This window comes from Carcharodon carcharias, chromosome 23 (genome assembly GCF_017639515.1).
Source record: "Carcharodon carcharias isolate sCarCar2 chromosome 23, sCarCar2.pri, whole genome shotgun sequence".
Taxonomy (NCBI): Eukaryota; Metazoa; Chordata; class Chondrichthyes; order Lamniformes; family Lamnidae; genus Carcharodon; species Carcharodon carcharias.
Genome location: NC_054489.1, coordinates 22,821,970 through 22,849,928, shown reverse-complemented (window position 1 = coordinate 22,849,928; position 27,959 = coordinate 22,821,970). Strand labels below are relative to the sequence as shown.

Below are 27,959 nucleotides of genomic sequence, written 5' to 3'. Positions count from 1 at the left end.
GTTGTTAAATCAGAAAGCTGATTGGACACAGAAACAAGATGAGAAATTCAACACCTTGCCAACTTCTCCAGTCCTGTCCTTGCAGGCCTCCTCAGCTTCAGCACTGCACAAGCAACATCTTATCAAGAACTTAATGCCTGGATTTTACCCTACAATAAATCCTGCTTAGTTAACACCTTTGGCCTTGCCCAGCTCCACAACATGGTCTGCAACTCATTGATTTCTCAGTTCTAATCCTAAACTGCCTCCTTGCCCCACTCTACCTCTGCTGTCACAAGTTACAATTTTCTAACTCTTGTACGATGCACCTCTCTCTCCTATTACTGCTGGAGCCCAACACTTCCCAATAGTTTGGAATTCCCTTCTCAAAGTCCTCAACACAATTTCAAAAGCTTCCTTCTTAAATCTCACTCTGGTCACCTTCACAGCTCTCCCCCCAAACTCCAGCTCAGTGTCCAGTTCTTCATTACAAACTGCATTGGGACATTTTTTCTACATGAATTAGAAGTTGTTATTTCAAATTAGACATTTGTAACCTTTAAAATAATTCACACGAATGTCCCGACCAGAAGACAGAAAGGAATATATATGTATCATATCTACATCAACCTGGCTACTTTATAAAATTATTATTTTTATTTTAAACACGGACAAAGCTTTGCCCTAACTAGCCATGACTCATACCGGAGGAATTTCTAATCTTCAGAAACCAGCAGGGACCATGTTATCTTTGCAGAGGTGCTTATGCCTTCTGTGAACACTGACAATCAAATTCCAAAGAAATGCACCCACCCCCTTTACATTCCTAAGGCAGAGCTCCAGTCAACGGAGATGGTACATCTACAAAGGACGAAAGGAACACTGACTCTTCTATTAAACACCTCAAGATTCCAGACTTGAGAAAACATATCTTTTGTCCAACACCCAGGAGAAGAAGTGGGAAGTATGTCACATGACCTCCCCCAAGCTGCTAGAACCTGTAATATTGCCGAGTGGAACTGAACCCAAGCAGTCTACCATTTTACCATCTAACAGGTAGCAGCAGAAAGAGCTCTGTTCAGGTGAAGTGCCTCACCTACACTGTATACTACTGGAACATTGGAGCTTTTGTATCTGTACCTTCAAGACTAATTCATCTCTATATACCTTCTCCCATTGTGGAAGTCCTCAGTTTCGGAAAGATGGATCACCCTGCCACAGTTTCAGCCTGCTAACCTCTGAAGGAATATGCTACTGGACCAGTTGACTCTGGACTTTGGACATACGTGAAATCATAGCTCTTATTTGTATTGTGGTCTTGCCCTATACCCCTTTCTTTCCCTTATCCTGCTTTTATTGTATGAACGCAAAAAGGGGCAGACGTCGTGAAACCCCTTCCCACATTTTGTATGTGTGTAAAATAAACCAACCCTCTTACTTTACCTTATCTCGAGTTTGCTGTGGGGTTCTTAATCTAGCACAAGGTAACTTATTTCATTTTATAATTTTTCCAGGGCAACAACATGACTTATGATTTTTCATTGCTTGATCCTAAGAAAGTGCTATGAATGTATTTGACCAAGTAGTTTGTCTCAACTTATGTGTAGTATTTAATAGCTTCTCATGTGTGAAGCACTCCATACTGAAATGTGCACTCTGTTCTTTCTATAGCTATGCAGCAGGTCCTGGACAACTTGAATGATTTGCCAAACTCTACAGGAGCCAAGGACTTAGATTTACTCTTCCTAAGAGGAATCATGGAGAGCCCAATTGTACGATCACTAGCTAAGGTAGTTATTTAACCTATACACTGTTGTGTCGTGGTTCTTGGTTTGTGGGCTGTTTTATGCAATGCATCAGTTAATGAGCTCCAGCATGAAATATGCTCAAGCTTGGTTTATGGCAAGGCTGCCTCTTCTGCTGTGCAGGTATTGGACCTGAGCATGTTAAATTAAAAGGATATTCAGATGTTTTTTCCTGTTTAACTGTTGACAAGCACCACAAAATCTTTAAAAGAAAAGAGTAGGTTGATTGCCCAGTGATATGTTGCTTAAAAGACAAAGTAACTATATGCTGTTACCTAATGTTCAGCCACAGATCCAAAGACTCTGCATGACTGAGAATGAATCTTTTTCAAAGCTACCTTGTATAAGAACAAGTTTTTAAATAAGAGAAGGTAGAAAAGCAGCCAGTAAGTGTTATACTTAATACTTTGAAGAGTACTGCATATTTCAACACCAAAAAATGAAATGGGATCAAATGTATTCTACCTAATTCCAAGGACTTTAAAAAGAATTACATTCATCTGAATTTTGTGAAAATCCTATATGTTGTAGTGGGATCTATGGTTTTTTTTTTTGGATGTGCCTTTGTTCCCTGTGTCTTGTTGTAAAAGTGGGAAGCTTTCCAAGGAGAGGCAATTTGTGTAGAAAATTCTGTGAAGAAAGATTCTGTTCCAGTGACATCAGGAATGGCGGTACTGGACCATAATCAGTATTCATTATTCAGGCAATCACTGGCAGGGGAATTTTATACATAGACACCTGTCTGTAAGGTTGAATTGAAGCATCTGTTTTACAATATAACATAGGACATGAGGGATTGCAAGGCACCACTCAATATGAATGTCTTCCTTTGTAAGGTTGTAGATTAATTGGAAAAGCAGATGAATCGTCGTTCCTCTGAAGCCAACAATATGTGGTGACATGTTTTACACAACCAATGTGCCATGATTGATGTTCTTTTTTCAGGTTCCTTTGCAATCCAAGATTGGTAAAAAAGGAATAACGTTATTTTAATCTAATTATTATAAAACAACATTATTTATAGCAGTTTCAACAGTTCAGTTGTTAGTAAATCTCATGTAGAATTTGTTACCACCATCTGGTACAAACTGGTTGCTAATTGATGCATTGTTAGTATACATGCCAAACAACAGCATTTCACACTGACAGTCAATGTTTCTAGGCTTGTGCCTGCTTGTCAGCAATTGCTGACAGAAAGTAACAAGATTAATACTTCACACACTGCCTGGCTGCTCCATTGAGACCTATGCAGAGTGCTGTCAAAATCGCTTCTGTACCTACTCAGCCATGCAATCGTCTTTGTCCCACATTGGCTCATGACGCTGGCACCCAGTGGCACCAAAACCACTGGTTTACATAAAACTCAATGATTATTTTATAGCTAAGAGGTTACAAATGACAAAGATCTGCTGTTAATTTGAGTCAGATTATAAACACCGTTGGAACAGTTGCCGGGACTTTGAAATTAATTTCTTCAACGGCAATGTTGATTTTTGCATAAGCATTTTGAAAATGCTGAATGCCAATTCAGTTTTTGCCTTGATAAACACGAAGATTAGAAACAAATTATCCTCCATTTACAGAATGATTGAATCATTCTCTGTAGATCCAAGTTTAGATCCAAACCAGTGAATCTTAATGAATATTGGGCCCTCCTGATTGTTGAAAAACTCCAATTAATGTTGTGCCATGAAAGAAAGTTTGGTCCTTCGGATCTTTTATTACAAAGAAATATACCTCAGGACTATGATGATTCAGACTGAGTTTAACCAGGTTAATTATTTATGATATGTTTGCTGCATCAGTGTTTGATGTTGTAGATGTGTTAGAATTTTAATGGTCTTGGTGAATGGAGCCAGGAACTATCAACTTGCCTTGGATTGTTTCAAATCCCAATTGAGCACAAAAAAAAATCAAGGCTGACTCTCTACTGCAGGATTGAGGGAGTACCAGATTTTTGGAGGAGCCAATAATGAAATGTTTGGATGAGACGTTAAACTGAGGCATCATCTGCTTGCTCGGGTGGATGTAAAAGAAACTATGCCCTATTTCGAAGAAGAACAGGGGAGTTATCCCTAGTGTGCTGGTCAATATTTATCCCTCAATCAACATCACAAAACAGATTATCTGGTCATTATTGTTCTAAACTGCCACCATGTTTTGTAATTGTGTCCTTCTGTCTTGGACTCTAGGCATGGGATTTGGTTCTTAGACAGACTGTAGACATACTCTGGTATCTGCTTAACACTTGTTTATTAGTACTACTTCTAAACAGGTTACAGAATAGGCAACTAGCTCCAAGGTATGATTCCAAATTCTTTCTTGAGAGTCTAACACCTGACTGACTAGTGTCTGGGGTACATCATCATCTATGTCATACATTAGCATGTCTCATCTGTTCACCCTTTATTCTACACCTCCTGCCAAGTATGTCATCCTACTTTTTAACCACATAAAACTATGTCTTTAACGATTTACAATATATTTCTGTAACTCCCTTCTTATAACTACAGATTCTACTCAACTCCAATTCCCACTTGTCCCCTCCCCAAGTCACAGTGCTGGGGGATTCAATCACCCTCAGTATTCTCGGCCCTTGTGAAGACATCTGGGAGGCATGAGAGCTTTCTTCTGCATCTGGTAGGATATCATCGTCTGCGTAATGGGACAACACTATCAGCATTGCTGTCAGCATAGCTCGGAAGCTGAGTGTAGCTTTCAGAATGACTGAACTGTAAAGGCAACAAAGGCTTTTCGATAAAAGACTGATTCAAAAGAGAAGACTGAAGAGAATTAACCTTTGCTACCTCTGGGACTAGAAGAGAAGAACTCGGGACACTCTGAGGAACTTGTTGTTCTCTCAAAGGAAGACTCTGGGAAGAAGCTTAAGAAGAGAAATTATCTTCAAACTCCAGGGAAGACTATGACAGTTGTATCACTCACTGATGTATCAAAGATTGAAAAGACATTAACGATCTGAGATTTCAATGAACTTAGACGATGAAGGAAAAAACAACCAGCTTCCTGTAAGACTGTCAGGAAAAGAAGAGATGATTTCCCAATGATTTTCCTGGAGGACTATCTACTTTTTGTCGGCAGTGGTAAGAGAGCCCCACTTCTCTCTGTGCAAGGTTACTCACTATGGACAATGGGAAGGATTGCTGAGAAAATGGAGACAAGACAACCTCATCTTCTGTAATGAGATGAATTTCTTGTAGACAATCAACTCAGAGACACAATTGCTGTAAGGATTCTGCAGCTTCTGAAATGCTAAAGATTCTGCCACAACTTCTGTGCTGCCCTCCAGCTCTGAAGAGAAGACTTTTGACTGGGACTGAAGTATGGATGCCAATTGACTTTCACCCTGGAAGGATACCAGCTCTTTAACAATGTGATCCTTTATGGACTCTAACCTGGACTCAGGCAAAGCACTCCCTGTGGAGGATTCTTCATGAGCAAAAGGAGATAAAGTAAATAATACATTGGTAGATTCAGTAGGACTAAGATCTGAATGCTGCTCAGCTACTAAAAACACAGCTGATTCTTCCAAAGATAACAGATATGTCATAAGGTGCATCCAACATCGGGAAAGATGAATCATTCTCCAGGACCTCAACCTCCAAGAGGTCACTCAGTGCTGCAAGGGATTCTTCCTCATCACTATCTAGGAAGATCCGATTCAGGTCCAACAGGTATTCATGGGGATGGTCACCATCTGCTGCAGTGCCTTTTGCATCCTCCACATCTGGCCTTACTGTGTGAAGAACTGAGAGATTCATAACTTCCATGCCCTGGGTCTACTGGATGGTGTCTCTGAAAGAAAGGAAATTACTGATAAGTGTATAAACTTCTTCAGCTTCTGAAGGCTGAGTTTTCACTACTTCTAAATAAAAGGTTGAAGATTATTGCATGAAGGACAGTGAGTCATTTAAATGTTATTAGCATCATCTGATTTTTCTAAGATTCCTAGAAGTATGCCAACATCGCCACTCATTAAGGATGTTCATTGATTGTGAAGGACATATAGAGAATCAAAGAGCAGTCACCCTTTATAGCTGATAGCAATAATAATCCTGCCTTTGATTGGACGGTCAGTGCCGCTGGACCTTGTAACTTGATGTCTGATGGATAAAGCATCATTGGCTGAAGCCAGTCGAGGTCATCTAATATGTTAACAGCTGCTCCAGTTTTAATTTTAAATGAAGTATCCAAGCCTTGAACTTGGACTGTCACTGACCAGTAGTCTAGACTAAGACTATCTTCTTCCCCTAGGAACTCCGTAGGGTGTCGTTTTCTGGACTTTCCATTTCTTGAAAGAGATGCATTTCGTAAATATTCACTGCTCTGTGACTTTGATTAAAATTGCTGGATTTGCAGAAATGCTTGAAATGTCCAGTTTTTGCCACACTGAAACCAAACTGCACAACCTGCCTTAAACGAAAATCATCTGCTACTAGACCTATTGCATAAAGAAAGGAAGTAACTTGGGTTTTTGGCTCTTTTTCATGAAGACCTGATGCTGCTCAATATCAGAGAAAATGGTGTTTCCATAACTCCCACTGCTGGCCTCTTTGCGGGCCCTCGATTCAGTCAAATGGGCAGGGGAAGAGCAGGGCCTGCTCTTCAGGTACGGTCATTGTTACCTTTCTCTAATGTGCCTCCTTCTGCCACCAAGAATTCTCAAGCTGCTTTCAAAGGTTCCTTCACTCTGTGGTTAATTTGATAACACTGATTTGTCTTTTATGTCACTGCCTTCATCGCTGCCACCATGTTCTGAGATTGGTCTTGGACTGTAGGCCTGGGACTGGGTTCTTAGACTGTAGACATACTCTGGTATCTGCTTAACATTTGTTTATTAGTACTGATTCTAAACAGGTTACAGAGTAGGCATCTAGCTCCAAGGCATGATTCTAACCTCTCTCTTGAGAGTCTAACATATGACTAACTAGTGTCCATGGCACATCACCACGTATGTCATACATTAGCATATCCTATCTGTTAACCCTTTATACTACAATTAGTAATATTCCTGTACATTGCTGTATGTGGGAGTTTGCTGTGCTAGAATTGGCTGCCTCATTTCCTAAATTGCAACAACGCCTGCACTTTAAAAGTGCTTCATTGGCTGTTAAGTGCTTTGTGACATCTGGTAGTCATGAAAAGCATTATATAAATGTGAGTCTTTCTTTTTGCACCTCATCTGAAGTTGGTGAAGTGGATTTTGTATGTAGCTCAGTTTAGGTTTCTATCCAGATGAAATAGATTCTTCTCAATCTGAAAATGACCAAGGACTTTCACTTAATGTGGCTCGTTGGCTTCTTGTGGGATGCACATCAGAAGATTTTGAAGCCTGTGGAGTAACTGGAAATGACCAGGCTGCATTTAGTTCTTGTGAAGAATGTATAGGCTAGGCTCTGATTTCAGGTGGAAATGCCAGGGTTATAAGACTCAGGGGGAAAGCCAATTGCATTGATTTAATCTTTCTTTAAAAGTAACAACATGTGAATTCAAATGCCACTTCAGATTTTGTGTGCACAATCTTGACTAACACTTCAGCGCAATATTAAGCGAGTGCTGCACAGTCACAGATGCCATTTGGGTGAGATGTTAAATCAAGGTAGATGTAAAAGATCTCATGGATTAGTGCATGGGAGTCCTCCCTGTGCCTGGTAAATTTTAATCTTTCAACCAACACGACTTCAAAAAAAAAATCAGTGCAACCTGCTGCTCTTGCTGTGTGCAATTTTGGCTGTTGCATTTGCCTATGTTACCACAGTGACTAAGTACTTCATTGTAAGTGATGTGCCGTGTAGCATCCTGAAATCATGAAAGGCACTGTACAAAATTCAGATTCTTTCTTTCAATAGCTCGTGAAGAAGCTAAAGTCAACGGGCTTTTGTCTGGAAACCTACTCCAGGATAGCTGAAAGCACCTGTAATAGAAGTGCAAGTGTGTTATTTACATTGATATGTTTGCAGTAAAATGTTATTTACTTATTTCAATTACCTTATTTTTGTTATAAAAGTAGTCTAGCACCTATTAGTTACAATATCACATCATGTAGCTATGTTAGAAGTATAGCTTAGGGTTGTTGAACTATTTAGGGCCATACTTCCTGTACAAAAAAAAAATCAACTGCAACTTGTAACAAATGATTCATTTTAATATTTTAAATAGCTATAACCCCTTCAGTATAAATCTCTTTTGACTTTAAAGTTAGGTTTCCAAAATGCTGGAAAGTACAGTAAGCAAGTTTAAAGAAATATCCTGGGGGAGTTATGTCACCAGACTGCTCAGACAATAACTCCTATGCTTTCGTCACATCCTCCTTTTATATTCTTGAGTATTTCCCTGAACTATGAGTAGTGGATTATGTGTTATGCCTTCAGTTTAAGTTAGAAGCTAATTGTACTTTCAGTATAACTTCTTGATTTTCACATGTCATTGACAAAGTCACTGAGTTTCATATTTCTTTGATAAATGGACCAGTTATGAATGTGTTATCTCCAAAAGCAATGGGAAAATCATTGGAACTCCAAATTTAAAACAAGTAATTTAACTTATTCACTCAGCATAAAAAAAAGGTTCCTGGTGATAGGCCTATTTTCAGGGCTGATTTCAATCATCAGCTTTTACTTTTGTGGAATATGTCAGCATTTGCTTATTTGTCACTTCTTTGAGCTTTCTAGGCTGCTGTATATGTGTCTGATACTGATTTGTTAAGGAAATGATTCTAAATAACATTTTGGAATTTGTATGAAATATTAACCAAAAGAGCATGTTCATGTTACAGTTACACTGTGCTCGGAGTGATAGATAATGGCCTTTTGTCCATAATTCAAAGCAAAATACAGTAAAGCAGTTAAGTGTGAGTTCCTATAGCTACATTTGACATTCTTCAATAAAGACAACATCTATTTTTGATATTTTCAGCTGTTGGCTGCCTGCTGGAAAGAATTGATTTTTTTCTTCTCATTTTTGTTTTGCAGTTTAGTTTTAACAGTGCAATGTAGCATACAATTACTAATATTATCACTTGATATCACTGACAACTGAGTACTTTAAATTACTTTGTTTTGTAATTAAAGTACCTAGCTCAGTAAGACATGCTGGTTCTGAGGAAAGTGAGACTCTTCCATTTTGGCTGCCTATTGTGTGCATCACCAGATCAGGTCTAGCATGAATAGATACGGAGTGTGTCATCCTATACTCTTCCTCAGCAACATATTTTGGCACAAGCACAACATTTTATTATTTGCCACATGGGCAGTCCTTTGTTCTGTCTGAGTTAAGAGCAGTTTTGTGCTGTGGTTCCATGTCCATTACTCAAATGCATTTCACAAAGAACCTTCCAGCCAGAAGAAACTTCTGTCCCTTCATTCTGGGCCATATCTTTAGAGGTGACACATATGTATTTTGTATAAGAAATAACGTATTTAAAGCTAACCATGATTCTGCTGTTATCACCATGTTTAGATGAAACTTTTGAGCCGCTATACATTCTCTGGACAGCTCCTGGTCTTAGCTGCAAAGGAAATCACATCCAAACCCAGCTTGAAGCTGCAGCTGGCATTCAAACAACAGCATGATGTTTTCTAGCAAGGGGCTGCAAAAAGAACAGACCCCCGCGTAGTGTTCAATGGTTTGATTAATCTGTATTTGATCATGTTACTTCGTTCATTGTGCTTAATTTCTTAAGTCTGCAAACCAGCAAATACATAACAAAAGTGGTGATGAGCTTTGGATTAATGAGATAATTTCTTACCACACATGAAGCAGATAAACAGTCTCTCCCCAATGTGAACTTGCTGGTGTGTCAGTAGGTGGAATGAATTAATTAATTCCTTCCCGCACGTAGAGCTGTTGAACAACCTCTCCTCAGTGTGATTGTGTTGTTGTGTGAGCACTTGGTGCCTACTTTTAAACTGTGAGAAAGCTTCTCTCATAGTCATTTAAAAGTCATTTTAAAACATTTAAAAGGTCTCTTATCAGCGTAAGCAAATTGATGTGCAGTGAGGTGGGATGACTGATGTGAAAGGGCTTCATAACTGATATAATCCGAACAGTAGGTATGGATCTCATTTGAATATCGGATTGAGTATGGTTATCTGGCGCTTCCCAGAGCTGAGATTCACAGAGCAACCCAAGAATTGGAACAAGAGATGTGGAATCTCCTTGCACAAGGCTACCTCTTCATTTCAGGTTTGTTTATCCTCACTCTGAGAGTCTTGTAAACGAACTTCAAAACATTAACAGATGAAGACACCATCAATGTCAGACTCATTTCTTCTGTACAAGCTATGATGGCAATGCTCATTGGCTATATCATCATTTTCTCTTGCAAGAATATGATGAAAGACAGGCATTGGATTTCTATGAAATATGTGGTGTTTGGGCCATCTTATAATATTTATGCCTTGTTCCTATCTCACTGCTACAGGCACAAGGTGAAATACAAAAATGGGGTTTGCTGGAGATTATCGGTATGGACAACAGATAGCAGTTTATTCCCAGTCAGTTTACGGACTTTCTAGCAAGTTACGGAATGCATCGCCATTTGACATTGGGCTACACCCTGCAATTGAATGGTGGCATTGAAAAATTCAGTGATCTGAGAGCTGTTATGTCGGAGGGGACAACATTCACACAATCCATTCACATCCTACTTCGCACATATCGATCTACCCCTCACTCTCTGACCGGAAAGACACCAGTCAAACTTAAAAAACTCATAACTTTTGCACACCACTGATCATTCTTAAGCTGTCAACACTAGTCAATGAGAATATCAGAGCGAAAGCAGATGAAATTACAAAGTAACAAGTTAAAGTGAAAACATAAGCAAAATGGAACCACAGTTTGAAGTTGGCGATTGGGTTTGCATTAATGGCCAAATTGTGACTACAATCTTCCATCATCTCTATTAGCTCCAGAGAAGATCAAGATGTACCAATGCTTATCTGCTGGATGACAACACCAAGTGGAATGTGAAATGCTTTATAGTGAGCAGACTAGGGTGTTTTGAGGACTGTGATTATGATGCTATATTTCCTTTTCCAATGAGTGATGTTGATCATTCGCTTCATCAAGTTGTTCACACAGAACTATAACCTCAAATTCATAGGTGTAATCGCAGACCCAAGAGACCTTCATATCTCAACGACTGCTTATGTGCTTAGAGAAAACAAACAAGTTGGAATCTAAGGCCAGAAATTTCCCCTCCCCCCCGTCAGGGAGGTTGTGTGGGGGCGGGAGGGGGCAGGGGCGAACCCGACCAGCGCCCCCAATCGGGGACGCGCCACTATTTTTCGCCACCAGTGTGACATCCGCACGGAAAAGCTGTGCTCTCCCTGTGCGGGTGGGGAGGGAATGGCAAATGCGGAAATGCGCTCCTTCACGCATGTGCACGAAGGAGTGCTCTGATCTCCCTGAGACTAAGTCCTGCCTCAGGGAGATAGGTTCCCACAGTGAAGAAGTTATTCTTTCAAAAACTTTCATTTACCGTCCATGTCCCCTTATGTGACAAGTGCCCATGGATGAGGTTTCATGCTTTTACAAGTGGCCGCTAGCGCTCCCGACCTGCCTGCCAACCTTAAGGTTGGATGGGCAGGTCCACTAATTGCTTTAATTGCTTTTTGAATGGCCTCAATTGGCTGTTGACAGTTGGCGGGTGCACAGCTGACTTGGCTGCACCCCTGCCGACCTGAAAATGCAAATGACATGGGATGACATCGAGAGTTCCGACCAACGTCATTCCGTGTCATTTTACGCATCAGCGAGCAGGCCTCTCCCCCGGTCGCTGATGGGAAAATTCTTGCCTAAGAAATAAATTGATGTGTACATGTTTGTTGTTTAGGATGGTTTAATTTAAAATAGTGTCTTTAGTTAAAGGGGAGTAAATATGTGGTGTTCAATGTTTGATTGATCTGTGTTTGATCATGTTGGTCTGTTGACTGATCTATGTTCACTGTGCTTAATTTCTTAGCTGCGGGTGGAGCTAGAGAGTTAAGTAACTGACACCATACAGAAAGTTTCAGAACCTGGGCTGAGCCCATGGGCAGGATTTTACCATCAGTGAGCGGGGCTGTAAAATGATGTGTGATGACTTTGGGCAGATCTCCTGATGTCACCCCGCCCCATTAAAACTTTCAGGAAGGTGGGGGCACAGCAAAATCAGTTGCGCGCCCGCTGACCTGTCAATGGCCAATTGAGGCCATTGACAGATCAATTAAAGTAATTAGTGGACCTGCCCGTCCAACCTTAAGGTTGGACAGGCCAGGAGCCCCAGCGGGAAGTAGAAAAAACATGAAACCTCATCCACAGGTGGGATGAGGTTTCATGTAGGGTTTTAAAAATTTTAATAATTTTTTTTGGAAATTATGAACATGTCCCAACTCATGTGACATTGTCACATGAGGGGACACGTAAGGGAATTTTTTTTTCTATTTTCAATATTTTTGAAAGTAAAGGCCATCTCTCTGAGGCAGTACTTAGCCTCAGGGAGATGAGTGCGCTCTTTCGTGTGCATGCACAGGGAACGCATAGCACTTCCCTGCTGACATAACGCTGGACTGGCCTTAATTAGCCCACCACATAAAATGGTACCGCGCCTCCAATCGGGGGCGCTGATCGGAAGAGCGCCTGCACGCGCCCGCCCATCAACTTCCCCCCCAACAGGGGGGGCAAAATTCTGGCTCATGTGTGTAGAAATCCTGTGAGTGAAGATATTTTTAAGTATTGTGGATTTAGAACTGGTGTCAAATCTACATTGCTCTGAGTTTAACCAGATATATAAGAAATACAGCAAACCAGCAAATGCATAACACCTGGCACTCAGAAATGCCATGAGAAGAGGACCTTGCGATGGAAGATGGGGAAGGGGAGAAGCAGGGGAGAGACTGCAGCCCCTTCTGGCACCACAAGGAAAAACAAAAATGAAGGGAACGTTTTCGACCTCTTATAGCATCAACTCCTGTTCTTGTTTGGTTGGCTTGGCTGGTAATTTTCTCCATGCAGGCTTCTGGTTAAAATAGCAGTCAGGACCCGATGGTGCCATTGGATTCCAATCTGCATATTAAGTACCTAACCTGTGCTTGGCAGGCGTCGGCCTCACCAGCTCAGAGGCAGATGTTAAATCAAAGTCTGCAGGAAGAGAGCGGGGTCCCGGTCAATAAATTACATGGGTGACTTCAGAAGCCTGACTGCCTGTGTTCCATTTGGCAGGCAGAATGAAAAATGCCCCCTTGTTGTTGTTAATATTGAAAATCTCTGAGAAATTACTCTGCAGGTAGGACAGCTGTACCTGAATAATTTATCAAATCAACTCTTGTGTTGACTGGGAAAGGAGGCAGATGACATGTTCTGTGTAAAAGAGACATTGGAAATATCCACAATGATGGGTGAATCCGAAACATGAAGGGTGGAATTTCAGTGGAATCCATGTGAAAGAATTCAGAGCCAGAGACGGTTGCTGAAGGAAGAACATATTGATGAAAGATCACAGACCTGAAACACTGACTCTGTTTCTTTCTCCACAGATGCTGCCATACCTGCAGAGTGTTTGCAGCACTTTTTCTGTTTTTATTTCAGATTCCCAGCATCTGTAGTATTTTCCTTGTGACATTACTATTCCTTTGCTCACTGCTAAGTTTTCCAGGAGAACGTTTCTATACTAATGCTGCCTGTAGAAAGTGGAACTAAGTCCAACATGGTTCCTGAATGTATTCAGATTTTCCTGAACCGGCCAAGGATAGTCATCAGTTGCTAAATTGCTACATTGCAAGCAAGCAAAGTGACAGGAAACGTCTGGACCTGCTCCAGAAAAAAAAACACTGCTATTCAGTAGGAAAAATCCAAATGTAAGGGGAATAAATCCAATGTAATAAAATATTTTAAGAAAATTGCCATTAGATTTTTCTTCGTGATATATCTGTATAGCAGCATGGGGACCACCCTCATGCTGCGGATGCCACTTGGTTACAGATGCAAAGCAATTTAGTTTTCCAATAAAAGCACCAGCTTTCTGTTGGATTTATGAATGGGGAAAGAAACCAGATATTTACAGCCTGGCATCTATCTCAAGAAATAATTATCCTCCAATTGACAATTGTACCTATTTATAGATATTAGATCTTGTGGCCTTAGGAAAAAACAGAACTAACTTTAGCAGTATATTGTAATACTCCTATATGAAACAGCATGTCCTCTTGGCTTACCGTGAACGATTTGCTGGCATATATTTGGAAATACATACACTGTATATCTGTGCAGTTCTAAAAAAAATTACAATGTGTGAGAGATTGTATGTTTTGATATTTGAGTTCTGACCGGAAATGAGATAAAACTCACAAAAGTCTCCATTAGATACTTGAATAGAAGAACTGCAATGTTCTGGTTTACTTTCTTTTTCAGAACAGAAAGACAGAAGAAAGGGGTTGGAAAAGTTACAGTTTTGTTTACTCTTAATTTTGCCTTCCTAGCAGTATTATAAACAGAAGATTTGTCTTAGTAATGGTCTTGAGAGCAGAGTAGACAGAAAACATGAAACATAGCCTTGCAGCTTTGATTAGCATGGCACTATATTCACGGCATCTTTTAGATCCTATTACGGCTTCTATAAAGCAACATCAAACAATCTCAATGTATTCGGAATGTTTGCTTTGAGGGTTTGCACAGTGACCATTCAAATGTCAAAGGAACATTATTGGTAAATCTCCGGACAACAGTGCATTACAATATTATAATTAATTCTCCCGTTATTCACAGTCTGTTTTAATGTGCATATTTGAACTGGTTCAATATTGCAACTGTGAGTCTGCCCACTTTTAAATATATGTATTAACAATTTTTATAAATTTATTAATCCTGAATCCTCAGTCAACACCATGCATTGTTTTCTAATTAAAATGAAGTACAATTGTCAGTTGATTTAAAATCTTGAGGTAGATTTTGCTTTTGATTGCACTTGCAAACATGAAATAAAAATGTTTTATCCTCATCTGCTTCTCTTGGGTTTCCAAGGCTTCCTCTGAACTGGTGATATGATCCCCATAGGAATCCATAAGCCGAAATAACCAAATTTACCCAACTACCACCAAATACATAAGTTCAAGGTGAGGGGCAGGAGGTTAGGGGAGATGTGAGGAAAATTTCTTTTACCCAGAGGATGATGACAGTCTGGAATGTGCTGCCTGGGAGGGTGGTGGAGGTGGGGTGCCTCACATCCTTTAAAAAGTACCTGGATGAGCACTTGGCATGTCATAACATTCAAGGCTATGGGCCAAGTGCTGGTAAATGCGATTAGGTAGATAGATCAGGTGTTTCTCACATGTCGGTGCAGACTCAATGGGCCGAAGGGCCTCTTCTGCATTGTGTGATTCTGTGAAATTAAGAAATTTACCAATTGAGGGGCGGAATCACCCCAGATTTGCATTAGGTGCGGTAGCGGGCATGTTTTACTCACTGGCCACAATGGCGGGTTTTTGCACCATATTGTCCCATTGCCGGCGCGTCCCACCTCATTAATAATGCATTCACGGGAGACACTCCAGATCGCTGGCTGGGCGGCCCCTGATTCGCCCAGCCCACCGTCACCTCAGGCCTTCACTAATCCGGGCGCCATATTTAAAGGATGCCCCTGCACAGAGCTAGCAGTCTCTAAGGAATCAAAAAGCTGCTGCAAAGTCATGGCTGCCAAAGGCAGGAATTATGCTGCCCTCAACTTTAGTGACGTCTCCCTCAGGTGCCCACTGGACAACAGTGGAGGCCCGCCGTGAAATTCTCTACCCCAGCTCTGGGCGAACATGAGCAAACAAGGTCACCAATCCAGCTTGGGAGATGGTGGCAGCAGTGGTCAGTGTCAATGCCCTGCAAAACAGGACAGCTACCCAGTGCCAAAAGAGGATGAATGATCTCCTCCATTCTGCCAGAGGAAGTTTAATCCTCTTTGCACTCTCAACTCCCACATTCACAAACCCATCACACATCCACAGGGATCTCATTCACTGCCAGTTCAATGAACATCACCATTCATCTGCCCTGCAGATCGTATCCTCATCCCATCCATGACACCACTCAGCACCCACACATACCAGGCATCCTTCTCATCTGGTCCGGCAGCCATCCTACTTACACTCTCTCCATCTGTATTCAGGCAGGACAAGCTCAGACACAACAAAAAGGAGAGGTGGCATTCTGGTGGAGGAACGCCCAACATCAAGGTACTCACAGGGCTGGATTTTACTGTTGGCGAGAGGGGGCGGGACCCACTCACCAACACGTAAAATGACATGCGGTGACGTTAAGCGGAACTCCCAACATCACCGCACCCCATTTAAATTTTCAGGAAGGCGGGGGTGCAGCAAAATCAGCTGTGCGCCCGCCAACCTGTCAACGGCCGACTGAGGCCATTGACAGGGTCAATTAAAGTAATCAGGAGCCCCAGCGCGAATAGCAAAAGCATGAAACCTCATCCACGGGCAGGAAGAGGTTTCATGTAGGGTTTTAAAAATTTTAATAAAGTTTTTTTGGAAATTATGAACATGTCCCAACTCATGTGACATTGTCACATGAGGGGACATGTTAGGGAAATTTTATTTTTCTATTTTGAGCTTTTTCACATTTAGAGCTGATCTCCCTGAGGCTGCACTTAGCCTCAGGGAGATGAGTGTACTCTTTTGTGCACAGGTGTGAAAGAGTGCACTCTTGATTTTAGGAATCTCTCCTTCCCGCACAGGGATTCCCTGCAGACGTCACACTGGGTGGGCCATAATTGGCCCGCCCACATAAAATGGTGCCGTGCCTCTGAGTCATCCAGCTGGCCTATGACCATCTGGGCCATTCCTGTGCTGACAGTGAGGTCAGCAGTGCTTAACCAAGAGAGGATCTAGCAGTGCAACATTCATCAGATAACCACGCTGTGAGTGAGTTCCCCTGTTTTACAATCCCCTGCCATAGACTAATTATCTCTCCATGCTTTGCAGGCATATCTGGGAAGCAGCTGAGGGGGTCAATGAGCCAGGCCTTCAACTCAAGCCCCAAAGATCTCTGAAGAAGAATCTGATGACACCCTAATTGAAGACACATCACAGCGCTCACCCACACCCTCCACAAGTGCGGAGACACACACCTCGTGGGACCTAGTTCTAGAGTAGCCTCAGGGGTCACAATCTGGCGAGCACATCGCACTGTGGCAAGAACCTCCCAGGTTTCCAGTATTTGGAGGACTGTTGGAGGGCAGAAATCTGCTGAGTCTGAGTCAGATGAGGAGCCTCTGGACTCTGTCATACCTCAGTTGCTGGAGCTGCAAAGGCAAGCTCGGGAACATCAGGAAAGAAGATCCACTGCATTCCCCAGATTGCAATGGAGGAGCCAACACACTGAGGTCAACACTGGTACAATGGTGGCCGCCATGGAGACCTTGGTCCAGGATATTGATCCTGTGCTACAGCGCGGACTGAACTCCACCGCTGGTGCCATAGTTGGCCTCCAACAGTGTCAATGCGAGAGAGGTGCAGGGCAGCTCAATCTCACTCCAGCTTCCCTTCTCAAGGAGTCAGACAGGGGCCATTGGGTTACCCATAAGGAGGAGGACCAGCAGCTCGACACCCCAGGGTCATCCACCCAGGTGACTCCGGGAATGTCCAGACAATCCAAATCCCCTCTTCCTGTGACCCCCGCGGCTTCAGCTCATCACAGGACCCCAAAAACAGGCCGGGGCCTTCCAGGACTCAGCCCTCCAGAAGATGCCCACGAACATCATCACAGACAGGACACAGCAGTCAGCAGACTGCCTCCACCTCCGCTGTGGATGTCGGGGGAGCACCAAAAGGGTTGGGAAGGTGAAGATGTATTTGCACAGTCTGGACATGGGTGTTAATGACTTGTACGTACTGTTCACTATTGTAAATTAATTCTCAAAAATGTATCCTTGCCTATGGTTCCTTGTTCTGATGAGCAGTGTTCATGTCACTCAGATGTGAAAGCTTGGTTCCTGCACAAGATAAAGGCAGGTGTCCCAGTCCAGGGCTCCTTCCCTGTAACGTTCAGACCAAAGTGATGGTCTGGTTTCACAGTCATTCGAAATATTACTGATTCCTGCATTTCAACAGTGCTTGTCATTGCTGCCAGAATGTCGTAGGCAGGTGCCACAGAGTTCCATCATTCCCTCTCTGTGCTCACAGCACCTTTGAGTTGGGGCTAGTCCCCCATCTCTTAAGCATCTGTGACCGGTGACACTGTGGTACTGAAGGGGTCAGGTGTTGAAAACTGACAAAGGATCAGGTGCATTTAAAGTTTCACACCTGTGCCTCTATGATATGACCCTGATCATAGAATGCAAGTGAGCTGCCCACAGCCAGACAGGAGTCGGACGTTCACAAAGGCTATGTGAAGATCTATGGATAGTCCTCAATGCATTTCATCATCACCCTCCAGGAATCTAGCGACTATTAGGGCCTCCGCTGTGTCTCCATGATATGAGCCTGAGCACTGAGTGTATGTGCACGGCAATCAGCCACACAGGAGTCCAACGTTCACCAATGCAAGTTAAGGATGTCAGGCCTGTCTTCACTGCATCTCGTCATCATCCTCCATGAATCTTTTATGTCTTGGGTAAATGAGTTTATTGGCTAGCTGAACCCTAACTGCATGCCTTTCTATGTTCTCATCAATCGCTGCTTGTAATCAATAACGGGAAGAGACTGATGTAAGAATAAACAGTGATGGATTATTGAGATATAGGCAGAGCACTAGATCATACGTGCTCATTCAGAAACCTCCAGAACTAGACTTACAGTTCTCAGTTGCCCACGCTGTACAGTGATTCGTCAGTGCTATCACATGATCAGTACACTTTCATTCTCTGAAAGGGACCTCATTTTACCAGAGCCCTCCCCCTTTACTTAAAAGTACAGCTAACAAGTTTAAAATACATTAAATATTTACACAACAACTATTTACAGATCAAGTCTCTCATGAGACTTTCTCAGACATATTGAGCATCGCAGTTCAATAACCTAGGCTGGTTTTCCCGAGACCTCCTTTTCAGGGGACAGTTGTCCACAGGGTTCCTCGATGGCAATTGGCAGATTTGGCTCCTGACCCTTTCAAGTCCCACAGGCCCCACTGGTGCTTCCAAATTGTGTGAGCCGTCCTCTACATGCAGCACAAACTCAAACGTAGATGAAGACTGCATTTCTTGTTGTGGGACTGGTGTTCTTTGGCGGAGGTGATCCGCGTATTATCTAATTATTCGGCTGATCACCAATACATGTTAGGAGAGGTGTCCAATTACTGCACTCACCTCACCTAACAGCCAATTGGGCCCATCTCCAAAGTTCTTCATGAGGACCGGATCTCTCACAGTGTAAGTTCTTTCGCGACCATGGCTGTCGGGCCTGGTTTTCTGCACCTCTTGGCTTATTTCCGCCCTCCCCTCTAAATTTGGCCGGATAAGGGTCAGATGGGTGCAGAGAGTCTCTTCATTAGTGGTACTGCAGGGGCAATGCCAGTCGTCATGTGTGGCATGGTCTAGTATGTGAACAAGAACTGGTACAATCTCGTGCCGATGGAATCCCCTTCCATCTTTTTCACCTGGATTTAAAGGTTTGGACTGCCCGCTTAGCCATGCCGTTTCGATGCTGGGTGGTAGGGTGAGGTTTTGGTGTAGGTAATGCTGTTAAGGGTCAGAAACCTGTGGAGCTCTCTGCTGGTAAAAGCGGTCCCGTTGTTGGACACGAAGACCCCTGGCAACCAATGCACTGCAAAACTCTGCCGCAAACGGTCTATGATGGCAGCGCATGTGGGCAACTGGACTTTGTAGACGTCCATCCATTTTGAGTGGGAGGTAATCAGTAAAAGAACCATTGTGCCCAAGATGGGTCCCACGTAATCGATGTGGAGGCACAACCATGGCTGCCCAGGCCATTCCCATGGGTGCAATGGAGCTAAGGGGGGGAGCTTTTGCACCTGCTGGCATTGAGGGCATCTTTTGACCAGGGTTTCTATAATCAACTCCATGCCTGGTTACCACCAATAACTGTGTACGAGCATCTTCATTCTGCTAATACCCAGATGAGCGCTATGTAGCTCGGCTAATAACAGCCTTCGCCCATTCAGGGGCATGATAACCCTTGCTCCCCAGAGTAATATACTGTCCTGGCAGGATAGTTCATATTTATGATCAGAATAGGGCTTCATCTCCTCAGATTTAGATCCACCTGCCCAACCACTCAAGACCTGCTCCTGGACGTTAGACAACAATGGGTCCCAACTTGTCCATTCACAGATTTGTCTGGTCTGAACAGGGGAGGCATCCAGAAGATTTAGCACTAAGACCAGTTCCTGGGGAATTGGAGCCTCCCTGTTATTAGCTGGCAGGGGAAGGTGGCTTATTGCATCGGCATGTGCGATTTGAGTTTCCGAACGGTGAACAAAAGTGTATTCGTCGGCGGCTAATATTAGTGCCCATCTCTGGATTTGAGCCAATACAATAGATGGTATCACTTTATCTTCTGCAAATAATTCCAGTAAGGGCTTGTGGTTGGTTATAATATGGAAATGGTGACCGTGAAAATATTGATGAAACTTCCAGATGCCGAACACAATATGCAGAAGATGCCTTCTGTCTTTTCTCCACAGATGCTGTCAGACCTGCTGAGTTTTTCCAGCAGTTTTTGTTTCTGTTTCAGATTTCCAGCATCAGCAATATTTTGCTTTTATGATAGATAAGCCCTCCTTTTCAATCTAAGAATATCGTCACTCTGCGACACTGAGATGTATAACCAATGGGGCTTTCTGAGCCATCTGCTATCCGATGTGAAAGGACAGCCCCTGTTCCAAAAGGGGACACATCACATGTTAAAATTAATTCCTTCTTGGGGTCAAAGTGGACCAACAAGGCCGATGATCTTAACGATCGCTTCACTTTCAGGAAGGCATCCTGGTGCAGGGTTTGCCAACTCCATTTCTGGTTCTTCTTAAGCAGGCCATACAATGGGGCCAGCATAGTTGAAAGATTTGGGAGGAACCAGCTGTAGTAGTTTACCATACCTAAGAAGGCCTTAAGCTCTGTTGTATTTCTCGGGGCAGGTGCCTTGCGAATGGCCTGGACTTTTTCTTCCACAGGACGCAGGCCCTGCGCATTGACCTTGTGCCCCAAGTAAACTACCTCTTTAGCTCGGAACAGACACTTCTTTCATTTTAAATGTACGCCTGCTTGTGCGAAGGGTTTGAGCACCTCTTCTAGATTTGCTAAGTGTTCATCGTCGGTCAGTCCCATGACCAATATGTCATCTAAGTAAATGATCAATCCTTGGAGCAATTTTTCCATCGTTCTTTGGAAAATAGCACATGCCGAGGAGACCCCAAAGGGTAGACGTGTGTATTGATACAATCCTCGGTGCATATTAATGGTGACAAATTCCCTAGAGTCCTTTTCCAACTCTACCTGCTGGTAGGCATGGCTCATGTCTAATTTTGAATATGTGGTGCCCCCTGCCAACTTCGAATACAATTCCTCAATCTTGGATATCGGATGTCTATCAAGTTTGGCTACCTTAGTGACAGTTAGCTTATAGTCACCGCATAAACGCACGCTTTGGTCCGGCTTCAGTACAGGTATGACGGGTGCCACCCACTCAGAAAATTGCACTGGTTGTAGGATGCCCAATTTTTCCAGTCTGTCCAGTTTGGTTCCAGCTTTGTCTCATAGAGCATAAGGGACTGGGTCTGGCTCTTATAAATCTGGGGGTTGTGTTTGGGTCGACATGGATCCTGGCCTGTAACCCTCAAATCCTTCCTAACTCATCGTTGAAAATGGAAGAATACTTTTGCAACAATTCCTGTAAGTTTTTCATTGTAATTTGAAAAATTTCAGCCCATTTCAATTTAATATTTTCAAGCCTGTTGCAGCCTATTAAGCTGGGGCCCTCTCTAGCCACCACTAACAAGGGCAGCCTTTCAGGTTGATCTCCATACGTCGCCGAGATTTGACATAACCTTTTCAGTCTTATTTCTTTGCCCGTGTATGTCATCAGCTTATTTCTGAAACTTCTAACTTCAAAGGATGGCTTGCTTTACTCAGATATCTAAATGTATGCTCTCCAATGACGGACATTGATGCTTCCATATCAACTTCCATCTTAGTGGGTTGACCGTCAACTGTAATAACTATTTGGATTGGCACACTTCTGCCCACTTTGAGGTTATATAATGAATGGATATCTGATTCTATTTCTTCCGGCTCTTCCATGAGGCATATTGCACGATTTTTCCTTCTTCCTTTATAGTGCTGTTTTAGCCTTTCTCTGCAGTGCCTCCTTATATGGCCATAGTGGTAGCAGAAAAAGCACTCAGCTTGTTTGGGTTGTCGCTCACACTCTGGAGGCCTGGGTGTATTTCTCTCATTCATTTTGTGAGTTTTCACAGCAGTACCATTGTTTTTCAATGGTCTGAAGCTAGAGAGCACTTCCTGTCTTTCCACAGAGTCCGAAATTTTCGCACCTGTTGTTGCCGGATTGTCCCTCTTGACTAGATGGACAGCGCCATTTGGTGTATCTTATTTAATTTTAGAATTCCTAACAGCACTCTCCATCATGCTAGTTAATTCTAATACCTTATTGAAGTCCAGACAAGGTTCGGCTAGCAAACGCCTTTGGATAGTATCATCTCCAATCCTGCATATCAGCCAGTCTCTCGACATATCACTAATGGGCATTCCGAATTTGCAATGCTTAGTTAGTGCCTTTAAAACGGGTACATAGTTAGCTATTGTTTCCTCTGGAGACCTGTTCCTTGAATTGAACTTGAAGCGCTGCACAGTAACTGAGGGCTTTGGTCTCGGGTGGCTCTGTACAATTTTTATTAGCTCATCGAAAGTCTTCAAGTCTGGGGCGCCTAGGTGACTTAAGGCTGCAGATCAGCTTGTTTGTTTTGCTAAGGTCAAAAGAATTGCCCTCTTCTTCTCCTCCCCCACGATGTCGTTAGCAGTGAAAAAGAATGCTAGGTGTTCGACATACTGAGACCAGTCACCTGGAATGGGGTCAAATGGATTTTCATGCCCAAGCTGCGGCATTGTGAACGACTGCAAGGGGACTGCACTTCTGATAGACTTTCCAGGTAATGACGAATTTAGGTGTTTGGCTTCCTGCGAAGTTGCCCTCTCTCTGGCGCCTCATGTAATTTTCTGTCCATAGCCATTTTTCATGTATTGCTTTTAACTGTACTGCTGCTTTAAGAGCAGTCATTGTTTTTTTTTAAACTCTGTCTCTGCAGCTGCTGGCTTTTCTCTGCTGGGTTTCGCTCTCTTTGAGTTTAGGCAGGATCCCCACCATCACAATTCTGCAGGGTTTTAAAAAAATTTTTAAACTTCAGCATTGATTTCTGTTCTGATTGCTGGCTGTCGTCTATTTTACAAGGCAAGTACAGATGCCCTTTCCAATGCTTTGCTCACTCATCTTGAAATTCATTTTATTTTGTTCTTTATCCTCGTTGCCACTTCTATGTCTTGGGTAAATGAACTCATTGGCCAACCAAATTCTAATTGCATGTCTTCCTATGTTCTCCTCAATTGCTGCTTGCAATCAATAATGGGGAGAGACTGATGTAAGAATGAACAGTGATGGTTTATTGAGACATAGTGTAGAACACCAGATCATACGTGTTCACTCAGCAACCTCCAGAACTAGACCTACAGTTCCCGGTTGCGCGTGCTGTACAATGATTCGTCAGTGCTGTCGCATAATCAGTACGCTTGCATTCTCTTAAAGGGACAGGGTACTTCACTTTACCACAGAATCTTGCGGCTATGAGGGCATCAAGAGCGCATCTGCCTCATCTGGCCAAGTGATGGCCTCATCACCCTCATGCCCTTTGACGTCCTCCTCATCGGAGGAGACCTCTAGCTCTTCCATTTCATCTTCAGCCAGGTCCTACCCCCGTTGTAGTTCCAGGTTGTGGAGCATGCAGCAAGCGATGATCACAGATTCTGTAATGATGGTGTGCGACCTTGGTGGACTGTATTACAGTGCTCCAAGGGACCTGTCAAGGCACCGGAACCTCAAGGACCTGGTCGCAGCATGAGCCTCGCTATACCATCACTCTGCTGAAGTCTGAGGCTGCTGTATGGGCATCATCAGTCACATTCTCTGTGGGTAGTCCTTGTCCCTGAGGAGCCAATCCTGCAGCCTCTTTGGACCTTAGACAATGTCAGGGATCTGAGACCTGCTGAAGGATCATGGACCACTCCCTGGGAATCGTCCGCAGACCTGTAGGATGTGTTTGTGGTGGTCCAACATTCAGCAAGTGGAAGCCCTTGCAGTTGCTGTAGATTACTGCTTGTTGCCACGGAGATCTAAGCGCCACGAGAGTGCAGTCGATGGCACCCTGCACCTTTGGAAAACCAGAGATCTGCACAAATCCCAGTGCTCTTACTTCCTGGCTTTCCCGATTCCGGGCAAAATGCATAAAGTTCTGTGCCTTTGCAAAGATGATGTCTGTGACCTCCTGGATACACTTGTGCATGGAGGCTTGTAAGACCTCACAAGTCACCTGTGGAGCCCTGGAAGGAGCTATTGGCATAAAAACTGAGTGCGCGGTTACTTTCACGGCCACTGGCAGTGGATGCCCTCCATGTCCCCATGGCGTCAAATCCTGCAGCAGGTGGCATATATGACCGACCAGTTCCCTGGTCTGAACAATCTCAGCTGGAGAGGAATGCTCACCTTTGACAAGCTTTTCAAAGTGCGTGGCCATTTCCATCACGGCCCTCCAGCCTGTCCTTGTGTACTTCCTTCTCTCTATGCTGCTCTTGCTTTCGCACTGCACAAAGGGAGCTGGTTAAAGGCGACTTGCCTGTGTGCCCTAGGAATGCGTGGCACCTCTTCCTTGATGTCCTATGGGCAATGCTCACAAGCCCTGTGTAAGGTCATGCGCACTCACCTTCGAGTTCCCCTCGAAGTTCAGGTCGCCAGGTGCATGTTGCTTCTATGCAATTGTGAAACACGTCAGCATGCAATTACACTGATGTGCCCCATGATCCAGCATGGGAGTTGCTTCTGGCAAGCAGGGCTTATAATGTGATGCCAAATTATTGAACTTAAGTTCCCGATATGCGGCGACGGGAAACGCAACCTGCCATTGACAGGTGGAGTGGACAATTGCAAACTACAGTGTGAAACCGATTTTTGGCCTTCTTATTATATTGTTCCCCCCCCCCGCCCTCCATGACACCCGATGCTGATGGGATAGCACTATTCCACCCAAGACTTCACTTTTTGTGACTTTTACTTTAACATGAATCAGAGACAACATAAATTAAACATGAATTAACAGGCTGATGATATTTTACTCGAAAAGGTTAATTTCACTTTAAATAGTCTTTACAACAAAAGTACGCCTCACAAAATTACTGGCATTTGCATCACTCCCTGTACAAATGTGGCAGCGCATCTCACAGCCTTTCCAACTTAGGTACATAGGATCTCTCATTTTTCCCACTCAACGGGCTTGGTACTCGAGTTACCTGCAACGGTGGTCCACTACATTTGAGTTTCCAAGAGACAGTTGTCACCTCCTGCACACTCCTGGCACGGCACACTCCTGAAGAACCTCCTTAGTTAGGTTCACGAATGTTTCGATGGCACATATTCCCCGGAGACTCCTTTTACCAACTCTTTTAATAAGCCTTGTTAAATGGACCAGTCAACTCTGGCAAAACTAAGCAGTAGCAGTAGAATTCTCCAATTCACAATCCCTGCTCTAAATCTGTCTTTCTGTCCTTTTTAACTCTACTACACACACAGCTCCTTGTAAATGTACCTCTGTTCTCTCCTTACAGCAGAACTGAACTGATACAATCTCCATATTTTAACTTTTTTTCTGTGGGCACTGCTTCCAGGTCAAGAGTCGCTAGGTCACATGAACCAGTTTTTCTTCTAATCCAAAAAGTACAATTGATCCCTTTACAAGTGATGCAAACTCTTAAAAGTTCTTTTCCAGCATGTTAGTAAGCAATTACAGATTCTCCAAACATTTTGGGTAATTACAAATTTTCTTTATGTTACTGCTTCTGGATCAAAAGTCATAAACACTGATCTTGCACTTGGAGTTGGGACTAACTTAACATAATACTGTGGATTAGATGGGAGAGGGGTGTTCTTAGCTTCTTACCTCACTTTTGTCCTCCCTTGACAATAGGACACTCAAGAATGAGTGCCTCAAGAAATCTGAGTGGTGTTTGTGTGAAGACCCTCTGAATTCTGGAGGGTTTCAGAAGATCCTTACTTTCTTGTTGGTTATGTGTTAACTCCAATATGAGCTATAGCTTTAATTGGCATAAAAAATAAATGTTTTCCAGCTGGTAGTCACGCTAGCTGCATTTCCTTGCTGCCCATGTGTCTCCAACATTTAGGTTAAATGGGCTTTCTAACACTAGCTTCCTGTTTTGCTTTAAGAGGTGCAGTTAAAGTGGTCCAACGAAAATAAGCCAATGCAGAAGATGTAGCTTCCAACATTTTGTGTGACATTTACCTTTATTTTGTTCTATGTTTTCCTGGAACTAACAAGGAGATGGCTCTTTTTAAGCCTCCAGTACTTAGCAAGACGGTTCCTTACCTACCCATAGATTTATTTTCAGTACACCAAAAATGTGTTTTATTATTCATTTTCAAGGTGTTAAAACTGCATGATGCCACACAAGAAGCTAATTATTTCACACCATGATGCATAGCACAGTATAGTGCTTATGAAAGTTCATGTGTTTAAACAAAGATGATAACATACATTTTTGGGAACATTAAATTGCCATTAAACCATCAATTCTGGACCTGTGAGGCGCAATAACTGTTCCATTGAGGAACAGCAAGTTGAAGATATGGAGTGAGAAATTTGTTGTAATCTCATAGCAAGCATTATGCCATGTGCTGAATTCCAAACTACTGTTAGGGCAACAAAATAACAACAGTGCAGGTGGAATATGCAGTGGGACCTTGAATGAGTGGCTCTGAACTGTCATTTGACATGTCATTTGACCCTGTGTAGAAACAGATGCAATATGTCAGATCACCAGTGATCACAATACTCTGTTCTGAACCTGCTCTTCTCCCCATTGTGTACAAGGCACATACAATCAGATCTGCCCAAAGATTGAGATTGTGATGAAGTTAGTTAGCATTTTGATGTCCAGTCTTACCATTAAACATTCCCACGTGCTAGTTACAGTTCAACCATATGGCACATTAATGCCTGTGCTCTGGGTTCAGTGAGCTTTGCATATAGTTTAAAAAAGAACAGTTTACCTGTAAATTGTATATATCATTCCTCATTCATTCTAGATCCTCTATGTATTCTTCTGTCTCTCACAGATTGAAAAGTCAATAGGACAATAGGCTTTAAATCCTCTTCATGTTACTTTAAATTTATTGACATAACAAAAAAATATTGACTGTGGCCAGAATTTTCCCATCGGCAATTTGGGGGCGGGGCCCGCTCGCCAACAGGAAAATGACGCGGGATGACATTGAGAGGAACCCCCGACGTCATCCTGATCCATTTAAATATTGAGGAAGGCGGGTGGACAGTGAAATCAGCTGTCCGCCTGCTGACCTGTCAATGGCCAATTGAGGCCATTGACAGGCTAATTAAGATCATTAAAGACCCTGCCCATCCAACCTTAAGGCTGGCAGGCAGGCCAGGAGCCCCAGCGGGTTCACTGGTGGGATGAGGTTTCATGTCCGTTTTTAAAAAGTTTAATAATGATTATGTCCTTTTTATTAACATGTCCCATCTAGTGTAACATTGTCACGTGAGAGGGACATGTTAATAATTTTAATATTTTTCTATTTTTAACATTTTTTACACTGTCAGTGATCTCCCTGAGACACCACTTAGTCTCAGGGAGCAGTGTGCACTTTGACAGATGGATAATCCCTCCACCCCCTGCACAGGAAGCACATAGCGCTTCTGGTCGGGCAGGCTGCTGGGCGGGCTTTAATTGGCCCGCTCAATCAAAATGGCGGCGGGCCCCGTTTCGGCAGTGGAGTTCGGCTGCCCACCTGCCGCCGAGCTGATGGAGCCCGCCCGCCCATCAAGGAAAGAAATCTGGCCTTTAAGTTCATTGAGAATTAATACTATCCCCAGTGCAAAAGTCGAAGAGCCACTTTGAGATGTCAGACTAGA

At 43.1% G+C, this 27,959-nt stretch overlaps 1 protein-coding gene across 1 annotated transcript in view; it reads left to right on the top strand.

The window, feature by feature from the left end:
- The window catches only part of mpp2b (membrane palmitoylated protein 2b), a 524,997-nt gene that overhangs the window by 369,935 nt on the left and 127,103 nt on the right, over positions 1-27,959 (top strand). Inside the window, exon 3 of the mRNA XM_041173430.1 lies at positions 1,651-1,769. Within this exon, the coding sequence (XP_041029364.1) occupies positions 1,651-1,769 (119 nt within the window). The remainder of the gene's footprint in view (positions 1-1,650; positions 1,770-27,959) is intronic.